We start from the raw sequence: 23,027 nt of genomic DNA on the forward strand, positions 1-23,027 counted from the left end.
TATCTAATGACAAAATAAAGCCGGATGTTTTGAAGCCACATTCAATGTGAACTTGGCATTGGTGCTTTTCTAAAAGGGGAGAATCTCTTTGGTGGTTGTGAGTACGATGAGGAGGAGGAACCCCAAAGCTGTTAAACACAAAAGCAATAGAAAATGAGACCTTCCTGTCTGCCCACACTAGAGCCTGTAAGCTTGAGAATAACTCATATTATGAGGGAAAGTTAAAATGTGAAAGGTGTGTCGGATGTTAGACTTAAGTCAACGAATCAACAATTCTGCAAATGATTTGTTCCGTACAAAGTTAATTAAGAGGTACCGTAACATTCAACGATCAGGCTCTGTGGTGTTGTAACGCAGGACATGAATACCAGCGACTGTCTACTCAGACACCAGACACGTTGTTGGGTGCAAGGGTGTGTGTCTCTGACGCCGGCTGATCTTTGGGGCTGGATTTGTCTAGGACGGAGATCTGAGTCACCGTGCTGCTCTCAGTGAACAGCGTACGCCGCCGTTTACTGTAGCTCAGGTAACTCTGGGTCTGCCACTTCCAAAACCTCTTCTTCATTTCAGCCTGCACCTGAACACACACACACACACACACACACACACACACACACACACACACACACACACACACACACACACACACACACACACACACACACACACACACACACACACACACACACACACACACACACACACACACACACACACACACACACACACACACACAAAACCAATGCCCCCTCTAATTATTTTCTTGTCTGAAAGGTACACTGGGCTTTTCCCCTCGAAGTCTGAAAAGGAACCACACGACTAGATTTGCAGATTTCAGCCCATTAATACTTTTTGACTTTCCAAAACATACCATAGATGTTTAGCTTGATTTCATACCTGACATATGAAAATCATCATTTATTTTATTTTTTACTAAGAAAAGGAATATTTTCCCTGCACACACACACACACACACACACACACTCACACGGGTGTGTTCACTTGCTTTGCTTGATTAGACCTCTTCTCTTCAGAGATCTAATTAAGCAGACAAAGTGAAAACACCTGTGTGGGTGTGCAGGTCTTTTATTAAGGTTGCTTTTAAGCAGCCCATCCTGAAACCTCAGAGCATCTTTAACTACGGATATTCTAGGTGGTGAGTTATTTTATTATTATTATCATTTACTTTCATAAACTGGCATTCGGAGGGTTTAAATTGTAAAAATACATACATATTTGGTAGTTATGATCAGGACTGATGTTGGTTAAAAGATTTACCTCAGTGAAAGTGGAAAATTCTATAAATATATAATACTTTTATGGCAGATTTAGACAGACATTTTTGTCCTCTAAGGACATCAGAGCAACTTTAGGTATCTTTTTTTTTTGCATTAGGCCCCACAGGAGGGCGACGTAGTACAGAAGAAGTTATCGGCTTTTCTCTATTTCAGACACAACAATGGCCAACTAAATGTATCTACTCTGAACGTTGCCTGTCAGCCTGACGGTGCGTACAGAAGAAAACCGGTATGTTCTTCATTAATTAATTATAACTTGTGTAAAACTTAAACCCTGGCATTTCGATATGCATATTTGAGCCTATGTGCGAGGGAGACTTCTGGAAAAGGAACGATGCTCAACTCTTTTTTTAAGGGCACAAGGATGAGGTTGCTCAACAGCTGTGCTGGCAGATGAGACCACTGCTGTGTCCTGCAAGTCACAACATTGTACTGCACTATATGGTAAACAACACAGTGGCCGAGAGGTTTTGGGAATTTATTGAGGTGAGGACGAAACGACCACTGGCCTGTCAAATGCCATATTGGCATCTCTTGAGCCCCTGAACCTAACCAACAAGCTCATAGCGCAAACATTTGACAGGGCTGCAGGTAATGAGTGGAAGCTTACGTGGAGTTCAGACTCGTGCTTAGAAAGCTTCCAGCTACATGGAGGAATTTCAAAAGCAGAACAGTTAATGCTGTGTGGGAAAGCCGCGAGGAGATCAAGAAGTGTTTGGACAACATAAGAGGGATGGGATGGGGTGACCATCAGAGAGGCCTATGGTCTGTCCATGCACCTATGGGGATCAAAGTTCTTACAGCTACTGCAGTTTTTTACTGAGCTCGTGGCAGAAGGGGAACTTCTGTACAATGTAGCGCAAAAACAGAAAATGGATGCGGCTGGCATCAACCAGGCGATGGACACCTTCAAGAAGAGAGTAGGGCGTCTCAGGGAACGAGCTGATGTGATTGTGCAACACAGCGGAGCAGAAGGGAATAAGAGGAGGAAAATCGACACGGCTTCAATCATGAAAGAGGCCTGCGACACCCTGTCAAGTCAAGAGGAGGAGAGGTTCACCAAAAGTGGCCATTTGATTGCGTCAAAACTCATTGATTGCACATTTTTCCCCAAGTTTGAGAATTCATTTCCAGAGACTGAACCCGAATGTGCTGTGAAACTACGGCCATTGACAAATAAGGCGAAACTGAAACCCGAGTTGAGCTCCCTCTATACCGGCACAGTGAACTGAGCGAAGGCAACACCTGACTTTCTCTATCGAAGTCCATTCATGCAAACAGCCTCCAGGAGGCCTCGTCTGAACCCGTGACACTTCTCCAAATCATCATCACAACACAAATGACCAGCGCTGAATCCGAGAGAAACCTCTCCACTCTGAAAAGAATAAAGACATTTACACATCTTAAAATGGGACAGCCTCCACGGACGGTTTGATTTTAATAGCAAGGTCATAGAGAGGTTTGCACACATGAAGGACAGCCTCATTCCTCTTCAAGAAGTGAACTCCATCGGTGACTCAAAAGTTGTGAAATTATTCTTCAAGTATTGACTAAAATGTATTTCCAGTGCACCGTTCACTGCATGCGTTTTGCTTTGCGTTTCTATTGTCCTCATGTTGGTGTTGTTTGTGTCACGAGTAAGCTATTTGATGTCCAGAGATCTCTAACATTGTCCTTTGGTGGTCCTATATGTCGGTATGGTCAAATATGTCGTCAGATCTTCATTGTGTGAGTCTATGATGGAATTATTTGGCTGGAATTTCATCATCACTGCTGTTGGTCACAGCGGTCGCAGCGTCACCCCTCTCTCACTCGCGCTCAGTTTATCAGGTTGTTAGAGTATGTTTCAATGGGATATATCTATGGTATGTTTGGATTGCATCATTGCATTTTCTTGTATGAATATTGTGTGGCCTCACCAGACTTTTCATACAAAAATCGCCACTGAAAGTCAGGCACAATGTCTCTAGAAATAGTTGTCCAGAGCTTGTAAATTAATCTAAGTACAATATGCTTTGGGTATTAACAAAATGTAAACTAGGAACAACTTGTGGTTGATTGAGTGAGACATGTAAATCCACTTGTATGGTCCTTTAACTGTCAACAAATATGTACTAGAATTCAAGTAGTAAATTAACCAACAAATATAAAATAATATCAACTTACCTCGCCATTTAGAAAACAGTAGAGCAGAGCCACAACGAATCCCTTCAGAGCAGAAATATATTATCCAAAACTGTCAGATATTGAAAATGTAGTGTACATCCTGAGCAAGCCTGTCTGACACTAGGTCGTGAAAAATGGGAATGTTATGTATTTAATGTACCAATTTTGGATTACAAGAGTTGTTTGAAGGGGAATTTTGGTATTTTTTTAACCTGGACCCTATTTCCCCTTGTTTTTATGTGGGTGAGTAATGAAGATAACATTTTTTGAAAGTGGTCCAGTATTGAACAACGGGCTGCAATGTATTCGTTTAATTAGGGTAATTCCTCACCGTCAATTAACATCAACCCAAAGTGCCTGTTTTTGCCATTGAAACGCTCAGGTTGTTATGGAAAGGACCCTACAGAGAAATGCAACTTTTTTGTTACCTTTTGCCCGATCAACAATCTGAGGCTGTCAATTGCCTGATTATGATATCATTGCAGCCCCTTTAGCGTCTGCCACCTGCAGTGTACACCATAAATACTCGACCAATATGAACATTTGTTGTCCCCCTTCGTCACTGGGGCACAAAAACATGGGTGAATAGGGTCCAGGTTGAAAAAAAAAATACGAAGTAACGCTTGAATCTACATATTCTACTAACTTTAATTGTATCTGTCTTGTGTGTTTTACCTGAAAGGATCCCAGGCCGAGCTCTATGAATATTCGGGCCTCTGCTCCTGTGTTTTCTGGCAGAAAGGCAAACACCATGTAGTGCATCCCAAACAGAGGGATGAGGAGCAGAGTGGATTTGGCCAGCCGCCTGCACACATTGTAAAAAAAAAAAAAAGATTTGATGCCTACATACAGAATGTTTGAGCATGTCATCATGTGGAGAAAGTGTTCTCTTCTCACTTGAAGTGACTGGTGTCATTGCCACCGACACCAGGTGATCTCAGCTTCTGGACCAGGATGCGGATTACATTGATGAAGATGATGAAGTTCACCTACGTGAAACAAACGTCAAAGAGCTGTCAATAAAAAAAAATGTGAAAGAACCACAACACTATATGTGATGCAACGGAAGTCTACTACTGTTTGTGTTATCACATCATACCTGCAGTGACAAGGACTGCAGGACAGGGGGATTTACCCTTCCACGTTGGGGTAAAAAAAGAGTTTGAATAACATAAAGAGTTGAAGTTTTATGGAAGAAAACTTGTGGCAATAAACTTCTCGCTCCAAAATTGCATGTGATTTACCTTCATGTTAATAGCGGAGAACCTCAGGTCGCAGAGGCCATTAGTTCTGACGATCAATGCCTGCGTCCCCTTTCCAATCAGTGGAACTTATGGAGCCGCTTAATGGAGAATGTAAAACTACAGATCTTAACACAAAAGCTCCACTTACTTTTGACTTTGTACTTCAAATAAGATCAAACTCTTTGATAGTTGAAGTTTGCCACAGAACTCATGACCGTTATTAAAATTTACCAAAACCTGCAGGGGCAATTGTAACCATACTTCTCGAGGATCATAATTGAAATGATTATTTCAAATTATGATTTTAAATAACTATATTTCTGTATATATATATATGTATATATATATATATATATATATATATATATATATATATATATATGTATATATATATGTATGTATATATATATATATATATGTGTGTGTGTGTGTGTGCAAAATAAAAAAAATAGTTTGCAGAGTCAAAGAGTCATACAGGTCTGAGCCAAGATTGAGCACTCTAATAAATAGCTCCCACTCTAACTGCTCTGTACTCACCAGTAGTGATGCAGTTATTGGAGCTTTTATGATCCACCAGATGAAGGCCACATCTGTGTCATCCCAGCACCTGAGACGCACAACGGACAGAAATCAGATAAACAAGACAGTCACAGAAGTGCAATTTTGCTCATCCAATCACGGAAAAACACGACAACCCGCTAACAGCAGCCAGAAGGCTGCGTTAGAACCAGCAGAAGCTTTTACTTTTCATCGTTCGTCCCTTCTGAGTATTGTGTGCAACTGTGCCTCATGCACTTCACAATCATCAACAGATTGTGGTGTAGTAGACATAAAAAGCTATGCTAACGAGCTAATTAAAGGTGCTAGGAAAATGTTTTCCACTGCTGAATTTGGGGATATTGTGTCTTAATGTGAAACCTTGTAAACATTGACATATTTTACCTTATCTCTGCTACGTAACTTACGTATTTAAGTAACGCCACATGCGTACCAGGTACTGTGGTTGTTGGATACATACTTAATGCCAGTGGGTCTTATTGGGAGGATACTTGAGTGCGCCTGTTGAACTTTCCTCATTTCTATGTGGCATATTCTCTGTTATTCTACTGCAGCAGCTCACCCCTTGTTATCGTAGAAGTTTCTAGTGAGGATCCACGCCGTTATGATTGTTGTTGGGAGACCTGGGAGGCACAAACAGAGTGACCTGGTCAAGAGGAATGAGTCAAGGCAGAGCTCTAACGAGAGACAGAGAGAGGAGCGAGGAAAGAAAATGAAGGTAAACAGAGACAGGCGAAAAAGGAAGGATCGCCCACCCCAGCCGATGATTATGTACCACCAGAAGTATTTCTTCTGGAAGACAAAGGTGAGAGCTAGCAGCGTCTGTAGGTACATGCCCTCCACCAGCAGCCAGAAGTAATTGGCCAGGATACTGAACTGGAAGAAGGCCACGGCTGATTTACAGGACGTCTGTGGGGGAAAAACAACAAAAGCCACAAGCATCAGATGAGTCCGTAGATGAGTTTATCTGGAGTGGTCGTGGTGGTAACGGCCTCTGACCCAGTCACCAGGAAATAATGTAGGCATTGTGTGTTTCGGCAAACCACAGATGAGTTGAATGTGGTCGAAGCGAGTGGTGTAGTACAGCGAGCGTTATTGAAAGTAACGTGGTGGGAAAGTTACGTGAATGGTAAGCAAGAAAATCCACAAAGGCTGGTTAGCAGGTGAGGTGGATGGGTCAAGCAAACACTGACCGCTCCTGGGTGAAACCAAAAGGAAACTGCCAAGGGCGGGGTTTTTTTGTTTATTTTCTTACATTTTTACACAAGCCATGATCTTTTTTACTAACCATAATCAAGTTGTTTTGTTGCATTAAAACTATCACAAATGTATTTCACAGCGTTAACCGCATGCCATTGTGCATTCCTGTAAGCGTGATATGAGGCTGATATGAAATGTTTTGTTACACAACAAGTTATAAAACAGTTCTATTTCATAAGGATATAAAATACACACAAGAATATCCACATTTTAATAAAAAAAATCAACAAAAATCTAACTAAGCCACCTCTCTGTCGTATCTGAATTTCTGACTTTTGGTTGCTTAAATTGTACAGTATGTCAACATACGAGGACCTCAACAAAAAAATGAATGAATTGTTGGTGCAGAAACGTTGACATTCAACGTATCCCGTCATTTGCAGAAACATACACTGCCAACATTTTTTCTAACGACTGGATTGTGGCCTCTCCCATCAATGTGGGTCACAGGAAGGTCTGTAAAGATGAGTTTTAGGGCAAAGAAGGTTATAGCAGGTTATATACATAGATAGATATAGATCCATATCTAGATATAGTTAATGTTGCAACCCCAACATTTAAGCTGCACTTTAAAATGCATATATATATATATAAAAATGCATAACTATTTGTCTGTCTGCTGGGCAGGTAGTGTAATTAAACCATTTTACAACACCATCCCCTCATCAATTTATCATCATATTTCCTGTCACAAAGCGTGTTTCCCTCTCTGTCTTTTCGTCAGGATAAACATGTTTTGTATCCCTCATCATCTTCTCTCTCTCACGGCCCTTCCCAACAAAATGAGTGACGGTGATGTGCTGATGCTGGTCCCTCGTAGCCACACAAGAGGGACACTTACCTTCACTCTAGGCCGCCTAATCAGCAAGCACAGGAAGAGAAACACTTGTCGTTAATGCTCCCAGAGGCTCCGCTTACGCACTTCCAGCATGTTAATCCCACTCCTACCTGCTCTCTATGACGATAAGCTTCGGGAGATTCATGTCCAAAAAAACAAACAAAAATGCAGCATTACAGAAGTAATTTACTTTCAAAATCATTTCTTGTTCTTTCTCCTGTCAGTCCTTTTGCTTTACGTCATATATTGAGATCTTTAAATAGTAGTGTGATCTTATACTTGAACCTTTCTTTCCTTATCTCCTTCTTCACAATCTGTTTTCTTTCCTAATTTCCATCCTTCTCTGTCAGTTCTTCTGTCCTTCCCTCCAGTGTTTCAACTGATCTGAAGGCGCGACACTCACTAAAGTTTTCAGTTCTCATCTTCACTCTCCGTATCTCTTCTTTTGTTACTCAAGTGCATGTTAGTGCTTCGACATGTTTCTAGGATGGACGAGGCTTGTCACCTCCGCTACAAGCAAAACCATTAGTGGTTTTTCTTTTGTAAAGGACGAGTCCTTCACTGGTAAATATAGACACACTAATGGAGCTGCAGTGGGGCTTCACACTCACAGTAGACATGAAGCAGTGGTCCAGGTTTTCATCAGAAAAAAGAACACCGTCTTTAATGAAGACAGCGCTCGCTCTCAGGATGAAGGAGAAAAACAGGTTGATGTGGATGTAGTTCCTGGTGCAGTGAAACTTCCTGTAGAGCAGAGAAAGACTTTCCTGAGCGATGCGAGATGCAGTCACGAAACGTTAGGTGTGTAGTTGAGATCAAAATGAGGGCCGAGTTCGTGGATATGGGTGTGGTCTGAGCCATCGGGCAGGAAGTACGGGGGTAGGAAGTGGGGGAAGTTAGTTTCTAGTTTAGCTGTGCTTTTCTGAACCAAATTACAAATTCTGTTGAAAAAAAAAAATCTGTTTTGTGATGTGACAATGCTGTGCTTAAGGTTTGGTTAGGTTTCTGGTTCAGGGAAAGATCATGGGCAGGGTTGAAACAGTAGTTTGTTAGGATAAAGGGCTAATCATGTTGTTTCATAATTACAACAATGGCTAGAGGGCACTGTCACTTGAGCACATGTCATATAAACGCCTTTCGTTTTGGGGCACTTGCTGAAATGAGTGCTGCTGCGGTATAGCTCTCGGGTTGACATTCTAAAAAACAATGTTACCTGAACACGGTGAAGACAAAAATAGCCGATATAAGAGAGATGAGGGATGTAGCGTAGCCAGCAGTGTACACCTGTTTGAAGTTGGAGAAGTATGTCGTCTGAAATGCAAGAGAAGATAAAAAAGTTAGCATGTACGTATTTACCATTAACTGCCCCCTCACGCTCTTCCCACTCATCCATACAAGTGTTAATTAATGTGTCAACAAGTGTCGACTAACGACAGTCGGGAGCTGCCACTGCTTTTTAAAATGTCTGTCTGGTGGACGACGTTGGCAGTAAACGTTGGCATTTACATGAAAGCTAGATTTAACTTGTAAAGTTATGAGGCCGGTTGCACGCAGCCTGTCTTAAGCGGCTGATATGTGTTTTCTATGAACAATGCTGCAGGATCGGTGAGCTACATCCTGCAAGTTCTTCTAATGCCGAGTCTTTGAAACAACCACAATCAGTTGAGTCTGACATATGTCATGTGCTGGACTCTTGGGAGTGTTTCTGTATACTGTCGTCTGTACTGTATGTCTCATCCTTCACATGCGCTTTTGCAATACATCTTTTAAAGCTTCCAGTCAATTTTCATTCGACGTACACTGTTCGACAGGTGATGTGCACACTCTCTGAGTGTCTAATACTGACGCGGGTGGGTTTACTTTGCAGTCACTTGAAAGGGTCGGTGTTGGTATTTGATGCCCTGGACGACTGGAGATTTTGTTCTCATTTTTCCAGTTATGGCAATCTCAGAGGGTTCATCTTGATGTCTCAGTGAAGGAGAGACATGTCAATCATCTATTAATGTGCCTGCTTGAAATAGCATCTGTCATTTAGCCTTGCTATTTAGACATAATGAGCAAAATGATAGGTTGCAGTTGCAAGGCTAATTAAAGTCCCTTGTGAGAATAGAGGGTGTCTTATGGAACAACGTGTGCTAGACGGTCTACAGTCCTTAAATATCCACCAGCAGATGCTGGAATTGATGTAAAATATGCTCCTGCATCTTCAACATATTCATGGTCACCAATGACAATGAACGTACAGTTTGTGTAGTTTGTTTCCCTGCACAAATAATCGGCTGAAACATACCTCTGTTTCTGTCTCTTCGTATTCTGTGAACTCGCAGGCCTCCTCGTAGGAGGGGTAGAGGTCGGACCATCCGTTCTCGGTGCAGTTCCTGTAGATGTAACCTGAGGAGACACATAAACCTCTCAGTGGCAAGGACAGAGGGAAAAACCAGGGAGAGAAATCTAATACGCAGGTATGAATCTTAAAAAACGATGAACAGTGAGAGTTTTGGCACTTATGAGTCACCTTAGACAGGAGGAGAAAAGACTGACAAATATTTCAATGTGAGGGGAAAGTCTAGACTTCAGTGGGACTTCAGACAATTGGCACGGAAATGTGAACGGAGAGACAGAGATTGAATATTGATTGTTCCTGTCTTCCCTGGTTTTCAAGCCAGTGTTGACAATGTCATGGTCTGGCTGTGACTCTCCTTCGGTGATAGTGCTTTCTGTTCACCCCTTCTTTGTGTTTCCTGTCTGGTCCCCTGTTTGTTCTCTCTGTCTGCGTGTGTTACTTTCTGGGGGCGTGGCTCTCAATCTGCTGCCAATCCACCTGCACACCTGTGACCCATCCACTCGTCAAGCTCCCGTAGTGCATGCACCCCTGCATTGAACATTTGCAAACCCCTGGACGAGTTCTGCTTTTGGGTGCAAAATCCACTCAACACAAAAGACCATTTATGTAACCAAGATCTGGAAATGAAAGAAACAACACTTAAACACGAGTTCCAGTCAATATAAATGTTCTCTACAGCACAAAAAAACATACTTTAGACAATAGTGTGCTGTCCAAATTTGTGTCAACAGTTTGGGGAAAGCTTCCTTTTTAACAGTAAAAGAAAATAAATGATTTGGAAACGGAGAACTTAAACAGGCCACAGAGAGATTTTTTGAGATTTAAAGTCACTAATGCAGCAAGATGGATTTCAACAGGAAAGCTGTTCAGGGGGCACTGACAGTAAACGCACAATGTCCTTTCGTTTTCAGTCTAGACTGGAGGATTGCTAACAGACTTTGGTCGCAGGACCTACGGTTATGTGCAGGTTACTATGGGCACGCAATATATCCAAAATGCATTCAATTGAATCCTACATGCTGCAGAGTCAGGCTTAATGTGTTATCAACAAGAGACAGCAGACACATTGTTTGCTCCACAGTGTCACAAACAACATGCAAATAGGGTAATATGATGACTGATAAATGTTCCATTTGTTGCCATTTGTTGTTTGGATTCATGAATATGCAGCTTTCCTGATGGAGTCTATTAGTTTTGCTGGGAAACTGATGAGTAATAATACTACTGATGAATAATAAGAACACCCTTCGTCTTCATACGCAGCTATAATCACATGTATACATCATGAGCACAGGCGCTCTGGTATTTGGTAGCCACTGCTCTTCATTAGGATTCAATGGGCCGCACCATATCTCCGTCTGCCTGTTAATGATGGGAGCGGCGGGTGACGCACCTCCTATAAAGAGGACACACGACAAACACTTGAACACTAAAAACACACTAAAACGCGATACTGCCATTCAGCAGACAGAGGGGAGGTCGTGGGAGCCGGTAAAGTAAAAGCACGGAAAGTAAGAAAAGGGTCAACTATACCGTCACCATGTGGTTGGATAAATCAGGATGCGATCGCTGCATTAATGTAAATCATAACCGCTTCATCCTCTGCTCATGTCTGAAAGAGTCTATGTGAAGGTATGTATAATGTATTCTAAGTGTATAAATAATACAAACCATTGGAGATTCAAGATTGAAAAACTAAGAAACTATTCTCTGACTCTCTCTGTATGGTGCGTTGCAGTATTGCTGACATGCACAATAAACTGTATGAGCTTTCACTGTCAGATTACCAAGTAGGGTCTGTTGCACTCGGGGGCTTTAATCAGATTATTATTACAATGTCATGCAGTTTAACAACAGTGTGAGTCAAATACAGAATCTTTTTTTGTTGAGGTCCTCGTATGTTGACATACTGTACAATTTAAGCAACCAAAAGTCAGAAATTCAGATACGACAGAGAGGTGGCTTTGTTAGATTTGATTTTTGATTTTTTTTAATTAAAATTCATCCCAAACTGATTTTCATCCTGATTTTATGTCCCCAAAACATGTTATTTCTGCTGCAATATAACACTGATCACTGTAGCTTAGACAAACGATGGCAAGCAATGTCGGCAGCTTCATGTAATAGAAAGCAGATTTTCCACCCTGATTAACTGGGAGAACCAGAACCAGGACTACGGGGGGCAGCTGTCGGACCCTTGCTGCAGTATAATAAAATGTTTGTTAATGGGAATCTGGTGCTCTGAAACCCTACTGCTGTTGTCCACAAGGACCGCAAGAATCAACACAAGATTACATTTCTGAGTCGTACAGAATGAAACAAGGAAGTTTTGTTAAAGATCTGTGCTAAGGCTCAGGCCCAGTCAATAACGCCAATTCATAAATGGAAGATAGTAACCAATGCAACCCAGAGGAATGTGTGGAGACCATGGCCAGCCATGTTCGAGGTTGAATTGTTGATGGACCCTCTGATAGCAATTCCTGGGATGAAACCGGATGTACTCCTTAAAAAGGACCCCCCCCCCCCCCCCCCCCCCATGCTAAAGAGGATAGATAATTGATAATTGATTGATGATTAAATTGAGATAAAATAAACAGAACATTTTTTGATGACTAATGTGTACAACTTCCTTTGTTTGTGTGCATATGTAAGGTCAACTTATATGTAACTCATGTTTAGTTTGTGTTATTTACGTTGGTTGTTTTCAGTGTTGTTCATATTATTTCACTTTGTTTTGATTCATCATTATTACCATTATTTTATTTGGCCAACGCACACCTTCTCTCAGGAGGCCACTGTTTGCTGTCGAACTGCTCCTTCAACATTGCCAAGGCAGGTGTAAAGGAAAATGTATCTTATTGTTTGTTTAATGGAAATGTGGATATTCTTGTGTGTATTTTATATCCTTATGAAATAGAACTGTTTTATAACTTGTTGTGTAACAGACTTATCATAAGCTTGCATCGTGTAACTTGTGATCCATGCAGCTGACTGCCTGCACACATGTCCTCTTCTTCTTCGTGTTGGATAACAAGTACTTATTGTATGTTCACATGTTCTATGCCTTAATGATAAAACGTATGTATCTGTTGTTATACAGATAAAGGACTTCTTATACTTCTTTTAACTGCACGGGATGAAACAGCATGTTCCAGTACACAGGCCCCCACCCTTGATCACTCTCTTTATCACTCTGTACGAATTTTAATCCGTAGTGCACACTTCTGCAGACTCTTTGTGACTCTGTGCATCTGTGCCTCTTCTTGCAAGAATACAATATAATATTTTAAAGACAAGTTCTGTTTGACTTCATTTCAGTTTAAAAAGACTCAACAGCGGGTACAATACATTTTTCCACCACACAGCTTTTTGGGATAAATACTCTAAATCTTCTACAGACATCAGTAAATCCAATGTACGGACATATTGGCAATCGGATTTAGTTGGAATGCACTTTTTAAGTGTAACAGTCAGGTTTTACTGCAAAACTTGGGCATATACTGTAACATGCAATGGTGCACCTGGAAAGCTAGCCGCCATGCTAAAATTGTAGCATGCTGAGTCGAGTAGATATAAGTGCATATTTTCTTCATCCTTCACACAACTTATCTCAATGCTGAGTTGATGAGGCGATTAACTTCCCTGTGTATCTAGAAGTATAATAAAAATATGAAGCTTGAGACATTTACTTTGTTCACCTTCCAAAAAGCTCCAGGTAACACTGACACAAATTGTTGAATTTAAATGAGGCACATTTGCAGCCATGTTCTCCCACCATGGCCTGAAGTTAGAATGACGGAGCTCACTCAGCTCACCGGGCTCCACGGCGGTCATGACGCACACAAGGTCATCAGGTTTTTCCGCGTGAATCCGTGTTCGCAAGACGGAGGATGAAAAGTTGACAGTGAAATAACAGATTTCAGTTTCACGATGTGAATTGTGCCTGTCCGGCTGCTCAGCACAGCCGAGCAGAGTGTGGGTGTTTGAGTCGTGGGTGGTGTTACCGATATCCAGCTGCATTAGCCTCAGTATATCGTGGCGCGTTGAGCCTGCAGGCCTGCAGCCGCAGCCTCAGTGGGTGAATGGTTGGATGTGAATGGAGGTCGAGGCTCGGGGGAGGGCGCTGGTGCGCCTACCGCCTTGCTTAACCAGCAGTGCCAATTCCTTCCTCGTGCTCTTGGCTCTTACAGTGAACTATTTGATTTTCCAATTCATTATTTTCTCCGCATGCAGCCTCCCCTTGGATAGGCTGCATCCAACCGCACCGCTAGAGCGCTTGACTTATCCGGGCGTCTGTGGAGGAGGAAATCCAGTGGGGTCCAGGAACCCACTCAAACTGAGTTATGAGGTCATCAACAGCAACCTCCGCCTCCCGATCCTCCTGAAGTATACGCTTAACTTTCACTGCTGTGAGTGTTTTCTTCTTCTCTGCTTTGTGCTCATGTCTTTCATCCTCACTGCTGCTGGAAATCTGTCATTTCTACATCCAGCATCCCACATACTGTCCATGCTGCCCATACTCTCCGCCGCTGCTGACTCTTCTGTGAAAAGTCATTCACCAACACTGACTCACACGTTGGAAGAGTCTGGACTTCAACCACTGGGTTTCAACACAGGGACTTTATCAGGGTGCTTTACCGAAGGAGTAAAAGTACATATAATATATATATGGGAGTACAGAAAGTTGAAACTAGCGATTGAGACCATAAACTCATGTTTGCAATCTTGACTGAGGTAATAAATCAAGTAAGAAGTAGAGTCATTTCCTGATATTTGTGTATAATATCTCTACAATCAGAGTTCTATTTGCAACCAGAGAATTGGCCCCTAATGGCCGTTAGAAAAAAAAATGCAAGTTTGAGGCACTTGTGCATTGGCTTCACTAGGTTGCCACCTGATTAAACTCATTAATTCATTCACCTTAAACACTTAGTGTGAGAGCCTAAACACAACCATCAACAGCTGAATAATAATGTAGTCTGCATGATCAAACATTTTGGCGTAAAACAAATTAAATACAACGCCATTGAATATTTTACTGATACGTATACCAACATTTTAGTGACTTGCCAGATCGAGTCTGCAGTTCTGCAGGTGGTCAGTCTATCTATAAATGTACACTTGACTTGATGAATTAAGTTTTACTCCACTCCTGTAAATTGTCACTGGGTCGGACATTTTTCAGTCATCGTTCGTCTCCCAAATGTCCAGAATGTTTCCACCATCTCAGTTGCATCTGTATCTCTCTGTTCACCATTTGATAGTACATGAGAGATTCTGAGCGTATTTTGTTTTCTTTAGACCAGCCAGCTGGTCTGGGGACGGTGGGGGGGGGGGGGGGGGGGGGGGTTGTGTAAACAGTGAGGAGAGCAGCATACTCTGCAGCCATAAGTTCAGATGCAGAAGATGAGACCATATGATCCGTGTAGAAAAAATGTCCAGCCTCAATAAATCACTCAGTGAGAGCCTAAAACCGCTCCTAAGAGATATCTAAATATAACCTGGTCGCTTTGCTGAGCTGTAAACTGAAAGATGGATGAACTGACCTCAAGGTCATTATACTGGAAAAGTTAAATCTGTCTTTGCCTTTTTTTTTTTTTTTTTTTTAATCAACTGAGCAAATACAAGCCAACATGGCCTTAAGACGGATTATTGACTGACAACATCATTGGAATAAAATTGCAGCTGAGACACAAGCAGGAGGATAAAAAAATGATTTGACTGTTGGCAGTATTATCAATAACTTCTCTACAGCACCTCAAACAGGGTTACTATGAACATTTCTGCCCCCCCCCCGAAAAAATAAAAAAATAAACATACAATCGCAATGGTCGATGGCAAAAAATATTTCAATGTAGTAAGAATTCCTCAAAGCATCAAATAACCAGCAATTTATAGGCAAAAAAATCACAACATTTGATATGAAACCAAATATATATATATATATTGATGCCAAAATGTTTGTCTGTTGTTGTTTTAACGCTATAATACAATAAAAGATGTATCGTCAAAGACAAAAAGGATTTGAATTTCTTTGGAGGGCCCCATGGAGACTTGTAATGCTTAGTTCACACCACACGACTGCGTACCCTGATTCTCCACTCACACACCGCTTCAGAGGAAAAACGGCGCTGCCACATCAGCGCTGGAGTCTAGGGGGCTGAATGTGCCGCCAAATGTCACCCAGATATGTAAAAGGTGAGTAGAAGATATTTACCTTGGTTGTTAGCAAACAGCTGGGAGATATTGGCACACGAGACACTGACCAGCTGTCCCACCTCAGCACGATACCAGCAACGGATCTCATCCCACGCTGCCGGACAACCTGAGACAAGAAGAAAACATTCATCACGTATTCATCACTTCACCAGTTAGTTTGAGTGATGAGCTCACAGTTCAGGAGGACAACGTCAAAGAGACTGTGCTGCATTAAATATGGTCGGACACATTTAGTCTCTATAGATGGCAGATTGATAGATTTTTTTGGAAACAGGAGAGGTAACTTAATTATTTATTTTTTTCAACCAGGTGTGTATAAGTTGATGAAGTTAGAGTATTATGTGAAATTTTGTGTTGGAACTGCAACAAATCTATGTCGACTAAAACCTTATTTTCTTAACACAGGTGAACAGTACATGCTAAGGTTAGCTACTGATTCACACACCTAATTAGGAACAATTGTATTTGTGTAGAAACTCAGGCGTCTGGTGTAATCTTTCAAGGGGTTTTCCCCCAGTCTGGGAAAATGAGGGACTTTGGTGACGTCCTCCGCCCTCCTCTCTGCTGTTCCCCTCACATGGCTGACAAGCTCTCCCTGCAGCCTCCCAACGAGGGAGGTAGATGGAGCAGTAATGAGGAGCCCGTCTCTCTCTCTGCCGCCACAACGCCTCGCACATCAAAGCTGCTTGGCCCCGTGTCAATTAAAACGGCAGCGCGCAGAGACACACCACCGCTCATTCATAATAAAACACAGCTTTTGGCTATGCTGGAGGTTCTCCGATGAGACAAACATCTCTCTGGATAAATGTGGCTTTGAACTGAAATTGTTGCCAATGCATATTAGCTATTTAGCTGTGGCTGTTTGTACAGTCCTGTTAACGGTAAGCATCTTGAGCACAACGCCCTTTCTTTCATTAAATCCCCTCTCCGTGGTGTCAGTCATCCTGTTTGGATCAGTGGTCTGTGTGACAGGCTTATGTTAAGTTCTTCAACAGCGGCATTCTGCTCACTCGCACCGTGGCGCGTTAGAACCCCACCAAACAAAAGAAAAAACAACCTTCTTTTACTTCCTCTGTTGATTTTGTGTTTATTACAGTTACATCATTCTAATACAATTACCCACACTGCTAGCCTTGTAGTACCACTATAAAAATGAACATGTAGACTAAATTCGCTATATTTTTTTTGTATTATATGTAGAGGATAGTTAACCAAGGTATTGCAAACAAATAGATGCATTGATTGCATTGGTACACATATTGGATTACTGCAGAGGTCCCAAACATCTATGGCTGTCCCTACGTCGTTAGTGAGACAAACACACGCAGCCTCGTTGAGAGTTGCTTAGAATGTGAATCACACTAATGGCTGTCGCTGGTATACGAGACAGTATTAGAAAGAGGTACATATTATTGTCTGTTTATGAACCTGAAGCATGGCTTCCATCACATGTGACTCATTGGATCATCTTCCTGTCGCAGGTGAAATTGGTGGTATGTCTTTAAACTTTGCCGTGTTTGCTTCGTGGCAGTTATACAAGGATTTCCCCCTCTGACACTTATGTGATCTACAGTATAATAAAACTAGGAACACGTTATGAGCTTTTTTTTTCATTTCCAAGGGCCAGACGAGATTCGGGAAGGAGAATAGATTGACCGTCAATCCAAGCGGTTGTTTTTCCTCTTCACCTGTACGGTCATCATATCTCAATATTTTATTCCTCCTCTGGCTACAACTCTCCCTATCACACTGCGCTTTGTAGCGTTTTCATGGTTCAATAAAACATTTGTCTCCTGTTTGTCATGTGCATTGCTGCTCTTGTAATATTGTTACAAATATTACAGGAGCAAAGGTTCCACTGGGATGTATGTGCGACAATATCTACCCTTTAATAAACAATATTACATGATAAGGGAGAAGCAGGAGTCGACGGCGAACCAGAAGAAGACGAGGAGGAAGGAGTGGAATTCAGGAGGGTGCTTGTTTAGTTTTACCTGACAGATTATGGAAACATAAAAATGGTTTTATGTTCTGTTTAGACAGCAGTCCTCTAATCCGCCTCCCGCTTCGCAAACCCAAACTGTACAGTCTTCCACTAGCACCTGACTCTGAGCTGAATGTTGAATCTTGATTTCATAAGATGAGACAACTATAGACAATGTCTACATTGCGTAGAATATTTATCAAGCAAATTGTCTGTAGCTGGTTGCTGCTGTTGAGAGACAGAGTGGAGTAATATTGACATGTAAGCAGTACGTGTGCACGTTGCTCTCTCCTAGGGCCTTTTATTCTCTCAGAGACTGATCTTTAAGTTAAGAAATCATGTTTGATGCACGGAAAGGCCTCTCTTTAGAGAACAGCGACTTCTTCCTCGCAAGTGAGACGAATGAATTAAACTCCAAAAGTGATTTCACATGTTTTTGTGCACCAATCAGGTCTGCTTGAAACAATGCAACTCATTGTTTCTCTCCCAACACATTTAACATACATTAAAAACTCCTATATACATTACATACATTAAAAGAGTCCTGCCTATTTCATCACGGTTATGGAGGGGCGAGAGAATTTGGCTGAACCAAACTTTCTAATCCAACCAGACGCACACTAACTTATATTGAGCAGAACAAACTGCTAAAATTAAAAACTTGCAGGCCGCGGTGTAACAACAAATGTGTATTGGTTCTATTGCTCAGGACCCAAGGAGCAGTCTCCAGCTTGAAGTTACCGGAGGTCAAACAATCGGTCAGTTCAGACCGAGCGTGTTTTGACCGGACACTGCGTTAAGTCACATGAAACAGAAAAGCAACAACTCTTCACATTTGAGAAGCTCGACCCTTCAAACATGTGGCATTTCGATTTGATAAACGATTCATCCATCATCAATATCACTGCTGATTAATGTTGATGTGTTTGAAGCCCTATCATTTCTGCAATCAAGTGTACTTTGTTACTTCCCACCTCTGGTATTTGCTCCGTGTAATTAGTTATGAAAATGACAATTGCGAGTGATCGCAAAGAGACAGAGAGGGCAGGACCGCCACAGTGTGTAATGATCTGTGGAAATGTCAACACTGGAACGTGAAAGCTATGTGGAAAAAGACCCGTGCGCACACACACACACACACACACACACACACACACCTACACGCACACAAACATACACTTAAATTCACGAGGCTGGCTCTTGCTTACTGTGGGTCTAATTGCAAGTATCCTTTGAAAATGGACAAGACTGTTAATCCCCTCTCACTGTTCACTCCTGCGTTACTTCCTTATTTCCTCTCTGTCACTGACTTCCCTTGTTTCTGCTCTGATAGAGTCTCCTGTGGGACTGGAGGCTTGAAGGTAATTAACCCAAAGTAAGACGAGACATCTGCCCTCTCTCTGTCTCTATACAGTGGACAGTTGTTGACTGCTCAAGAAAGAGAAAAAGGGAACAAGGTGGATTTGAGAGTGGGATTTCACCTGTTTTGGTGCTGTCTTTTTTATCCATTACTGGCAAATATAACGAACCACACTAACACCCGCAACATGTGCAGCCTATTGTAACACTGGCCTCACAGAGCCTCGTCATTTTCCAATCACTCTTCCATGAGCCGTATCGCCCTTTGCACTCTTCCCTTTTCATTCCACCCGTCTGTTCGTTCCACATTTAGTCACATCTGATGGGTTCTTTCAGTCTTGATGAATCCTGATGAATTAGTCTGAATGGATTCGGTGAATCGTGTACCCTAAACACACTTGTTTGGCTTCATATTCAAACCAACAACTTCTCACTCTTTTCGTGCTTTGAGGTACTAGCAGCATTAGGTATGCCTACGGAAAGAAAGGCTTGGTAGAATTTTACCAGTTAATCAACATCCACATCTCAAATTTGGTCCCCTGTTGTAGAAACTAACTGAGATCATTTGTATACATAAATTACATTGATGCTCTCACATTGATATTTTGAGTGCACAAACAGGGTTGGGGCCCAAAAAATTGCAGGGAGTGGCAACCAGAGTCTCTGTGTGACGTCGCTGTTATCATTAGGCTTTATGTGTGCACATAACTGATAACAGCTCTAGCTGGCTTGACCTGCTTAAACACAGAGCATCACACAAATAAAGTGGAGGGAACAAATGTATTTAATGTGATCATTTCTGTCCACAACACATGCTAGGCTCAGCAGGTTCCAAATGTGTATGTATGTACAGTACCTATGCAAAAGAAGAAAAAATAAACATGCAAAAAAAAAAAGCAAAAACTTGCAACATTATGAATGAAGCTTCAAACTATTTGTTTCCTATTCTGCGTACCGATTAGGAGGGCACTCGGTTTATTGTTGGTCGCTGTCCATTGACATGTGGTGCTGAATTAATGTTGCCGAGGCATATTGTGTTCACATAGCTTTGTCCTGACTTACTGTTGGAATATTGTCTTGTATTGATGACTTTCATATTTGGGTTAACTGATTAGGAGGGCACTTTGTTTACTATTTGTCGCAGTTCATTGCGGGACAGTTGCTGAGTAAATATTGCTGTGGCATGTTTGACCTAAAGACCTTTAGCTAAAGGTCTACAAGCAGACGGGCGACTTTAAAATAAAATCCTGCCGGCACTTTTGCCGGCTTCGCTCATGCTTTGCTATCAGTGGCTCATTCTTCATGTGCTTGGCTGCTGATGTCCAACTAAAATGGAATTCAACTATTCAGTCCAATTATATGATATTTTAGTTATTTTTTTACTGATTTATTATACCTTTACTGTGTGATTACCTATTTCTTATACTTGTTTTGATCTTGCTTTTCTACTTTTGTCTCTCATTTATTCGGTTGCACTATCCACTCTGATGCTGTAATCCTGCAAATTGTGCCTTATTCTTTCCTTTTAATGCAGTTGTACAGCGCCGACCACAGATATAGAGTGACAGTAGAACGGAACAGTAATACAGTTTACTGAGGTCATTTGACCAGCTCAAACAACCTCGTCAAGATGAGCAAAGTTTGTGTCGCTGTTGATTTCATAAAGGTTCAATGTTCATGTATGTGATTATATCTCCCAGCAGAACTTTTTGGCTGCTCAGATTTTGCCTGAGCTCCCTCAAAAGAGCCAAGCCTTTTCAGGGGGCAGCTTGACTGTTTCCACCTCGTCCAATTTTCGTACAAGCTGACTTGAGAAGTGAAGCGGTGCTTCGGTCCACTTAAGTCAGTGTTCATTCCGGACTTGAAGCGGCTCATACCTGCCGCTTCAGATGCTAATTGTCACGTCTTTGCTTTGAATGATCACAGGAAAAGGGTGACAAATAATGCAATTAATTCTGAGCGACACCAGCTGTGTCATAGCACAGTGAGTCCCACTGGGCGAGCAGGCGACTGCCTCACCGAGCGCGTAGCTTTCACAGCAACCTTTTCAAAGTGGGGAGACGGAGCGAGGCGAGAGCGAAGCTTGCCTGCCTAGAATGACCGTCTCATTATTCGAAAACACTTTAGAACAAAGAGAATTCCTATTCCGGGCGGAATCGACACGCTTTCAGACGGCAGCTCGGCTTGAAAATTAAACACGGTCCCTCCTGAAGGACAAGCTGTTCCTGTGGATGAGTTTTTTGTTGTTTCTTTCTGAGGCATTGAAGAGAGGATAATGGATGAATCTCCTCTGATTCAGTTGGCTCACGTCCTACCTGAGCTGCACAGATGAAAGAGGGCCAGGCCAGGTTGACCAATCAGTGCCTTTAATCCAGGCATCTCCACACCTGATTAGTTCCCTTGATTGTTTTGGCTGCTCTGCCAAGTCAAGGTCGGTTAAACTGGAAGCAAATGCCCTCACTGTGCTCTTGATTAAAGAGACGCAATCATCAGCTAAGAGAAAGGCATCCAGCAGCCAGCTGTGTTTACTCCTAAGAGCCTTACATGATGCACTGTACTACGCAGACTGCACGAATCGCTCCTCCCTCAACATCTTTATCACCTCCATTTGTTTTTGTGTCACTGTCATGGCTATTTCTTACTGCATAAATAGTTTGTAAAAACGCAAGGCTCCTCATGTTCTCACCAAAGAATACCAAGTTTGAGTTGATTTGCAACAAAATGTAATTTCTCCACACATCCAAAAGGCAGTTACCTTTCCTGCAGCAAGAAGGGACTGTTGACCATATACTGTTGAATGGGAAGCAAAGTCCTGACATTACAGCAACAACCCTAAAAAGGCCTCTGGTAACAGAAAGTGAAGATATAAGTACATCGATCTCTTCTACACCATACTTAATTCCACTCAAATGTTCAATAATAATCAAAGTATGTATATTCAAGGTGAAAGAAAAGGTGAAGAAAATAGTATGCATCCGTTATTCAAAACCTGCACATGGAATCAGGTTTTTGATTTGGTAATTCAAGATTTCACCTGTTTTTTAATATTAAAAATGAACGTCCTTTGCTTTAATGAGGAGCCTCCATAATCAATTCCCTGAGCAGAAACGTTGGAGCCCAGAGATTATTTCTTCAACTTATGAGATTTGCTGTCAAAGCTCCAACATCTTTCATTCCTTTTAACACCTTTTGAGGCAAAGGTGTTAGTACAGACCTGAGCGGTGTTGGGGCCCAAAGAAAGAGTGGGCGCTGGAATGTGTTCTGTTGAAAAGGCAAACTCATCTCCATCATGGTTTTAATTTTGGGGGGTAAAATCGTCGGTAGCAATCTATTTATAGTTTATGTAGAATAAGCATTTTGTTAGGTACTTTTGTCATATTCAAAAGTACCTATTTGATCATATGATAAGAAGATAAATAGAAGGTAGCTTGTTTATGCGCAAAATCTGACAAGACAGAGCAGAGCACATCTGCAAGCCAAACGAGAATGTGTGCAAAAAGGACGGCAGGAGACTGTAGCTTGGATTCCTTTGTAACTAAATGGTGTGTGTGTGTGTGTGTGTGTGTGTGTGTGTGTGTGTGTGTGTGTGTGGTTGTGTGCATGTGTGAGTGTGAGTGTGAACAAGTTACTAGTTCATAATTAGTACTTAGCGTGCACTAGGGCCTGTAATAAGAGTGTGTACTGGGGACGGTCTTAACTACCTTACGTCAGTGTCAGTGAAACCACCTTAACTGAGACCAAGTCAGGACAAAGACCA

At 41.9% G+C, this 23,027-nt stretch overlaps 1 protein-coding gene across 1 annotated transcript in view; it reads right to left on the reverse strand.

Moving 5' to 3' along the window:
- Positions 1 to 382: 382 nt before the first annotated feature.
- The window catches only part of ghrhrb (growth hormone releasing hormone receptor b), a gene marked incomplete at its 3' end in the record, with an annotated part of 30,221 nt that continues 7,576 nt past the window's right edge, over positions 383 to 23,027 (reverse strand). The window contains exons 3-13 of the mRNA XM_079157964.1: positions 15,926 to 16,033; positions 9,655 to 9,755; positions 8,578 to 8,675; positions 7,976 to 8,108; positions 6,022 to 6,175; positions 5,829 to 5,889; positions 5,246 to 5,315; positions 4,362 to 4,453; positions 4,140 to 4,269; positions 3,465 to 3,506; positions 383 to 577 (exon numbers count right to left, since the gene is read on the reverse strand). Of these exons, the coding sequence (XP_079014090.1) occupies positions 383 to 577; positions 3,465 to 3,506; positions 4,140 to 4,269; positions 4,362 to 4,453; positions 5,246 to 5,315; positions 5,829 to 5,889; positions 6,022 to 6,175; positions 7,976 to 8,108; positions 8,578 to 8,675; positions 9,655 to 9,755; positions 15,926 to 16,033 (1,184 nt within the window). The remainder of the gene's footprint in view (positions 578 to 3,464; positions 3,507 to 4,139; positions 4,270 to 4,361; positions 4,454 to 5,245; positions 5,316 to 5,828; positions 5,890 to 6,021; positions 6,176 to 7,975; positions 8,109 to 8,577; positions 8,676 to 9,654; positions 9,756 to 15,925; positions 16,034 to 23,027) is intronic.

Source organism: Pholis gunnellus (genome assembly GCF_910591455.1).
Source record: "Pholis gunnellus genome assembly, chromosome: 4".
In the NCBI taxonomy this organism is placed as follows: domain Eukaryota; kingdom Metazoa; phylum Chordata; class Actinopteri; order Perciformes; family Pholidae; genus Pholis; species Pholis gunnellus.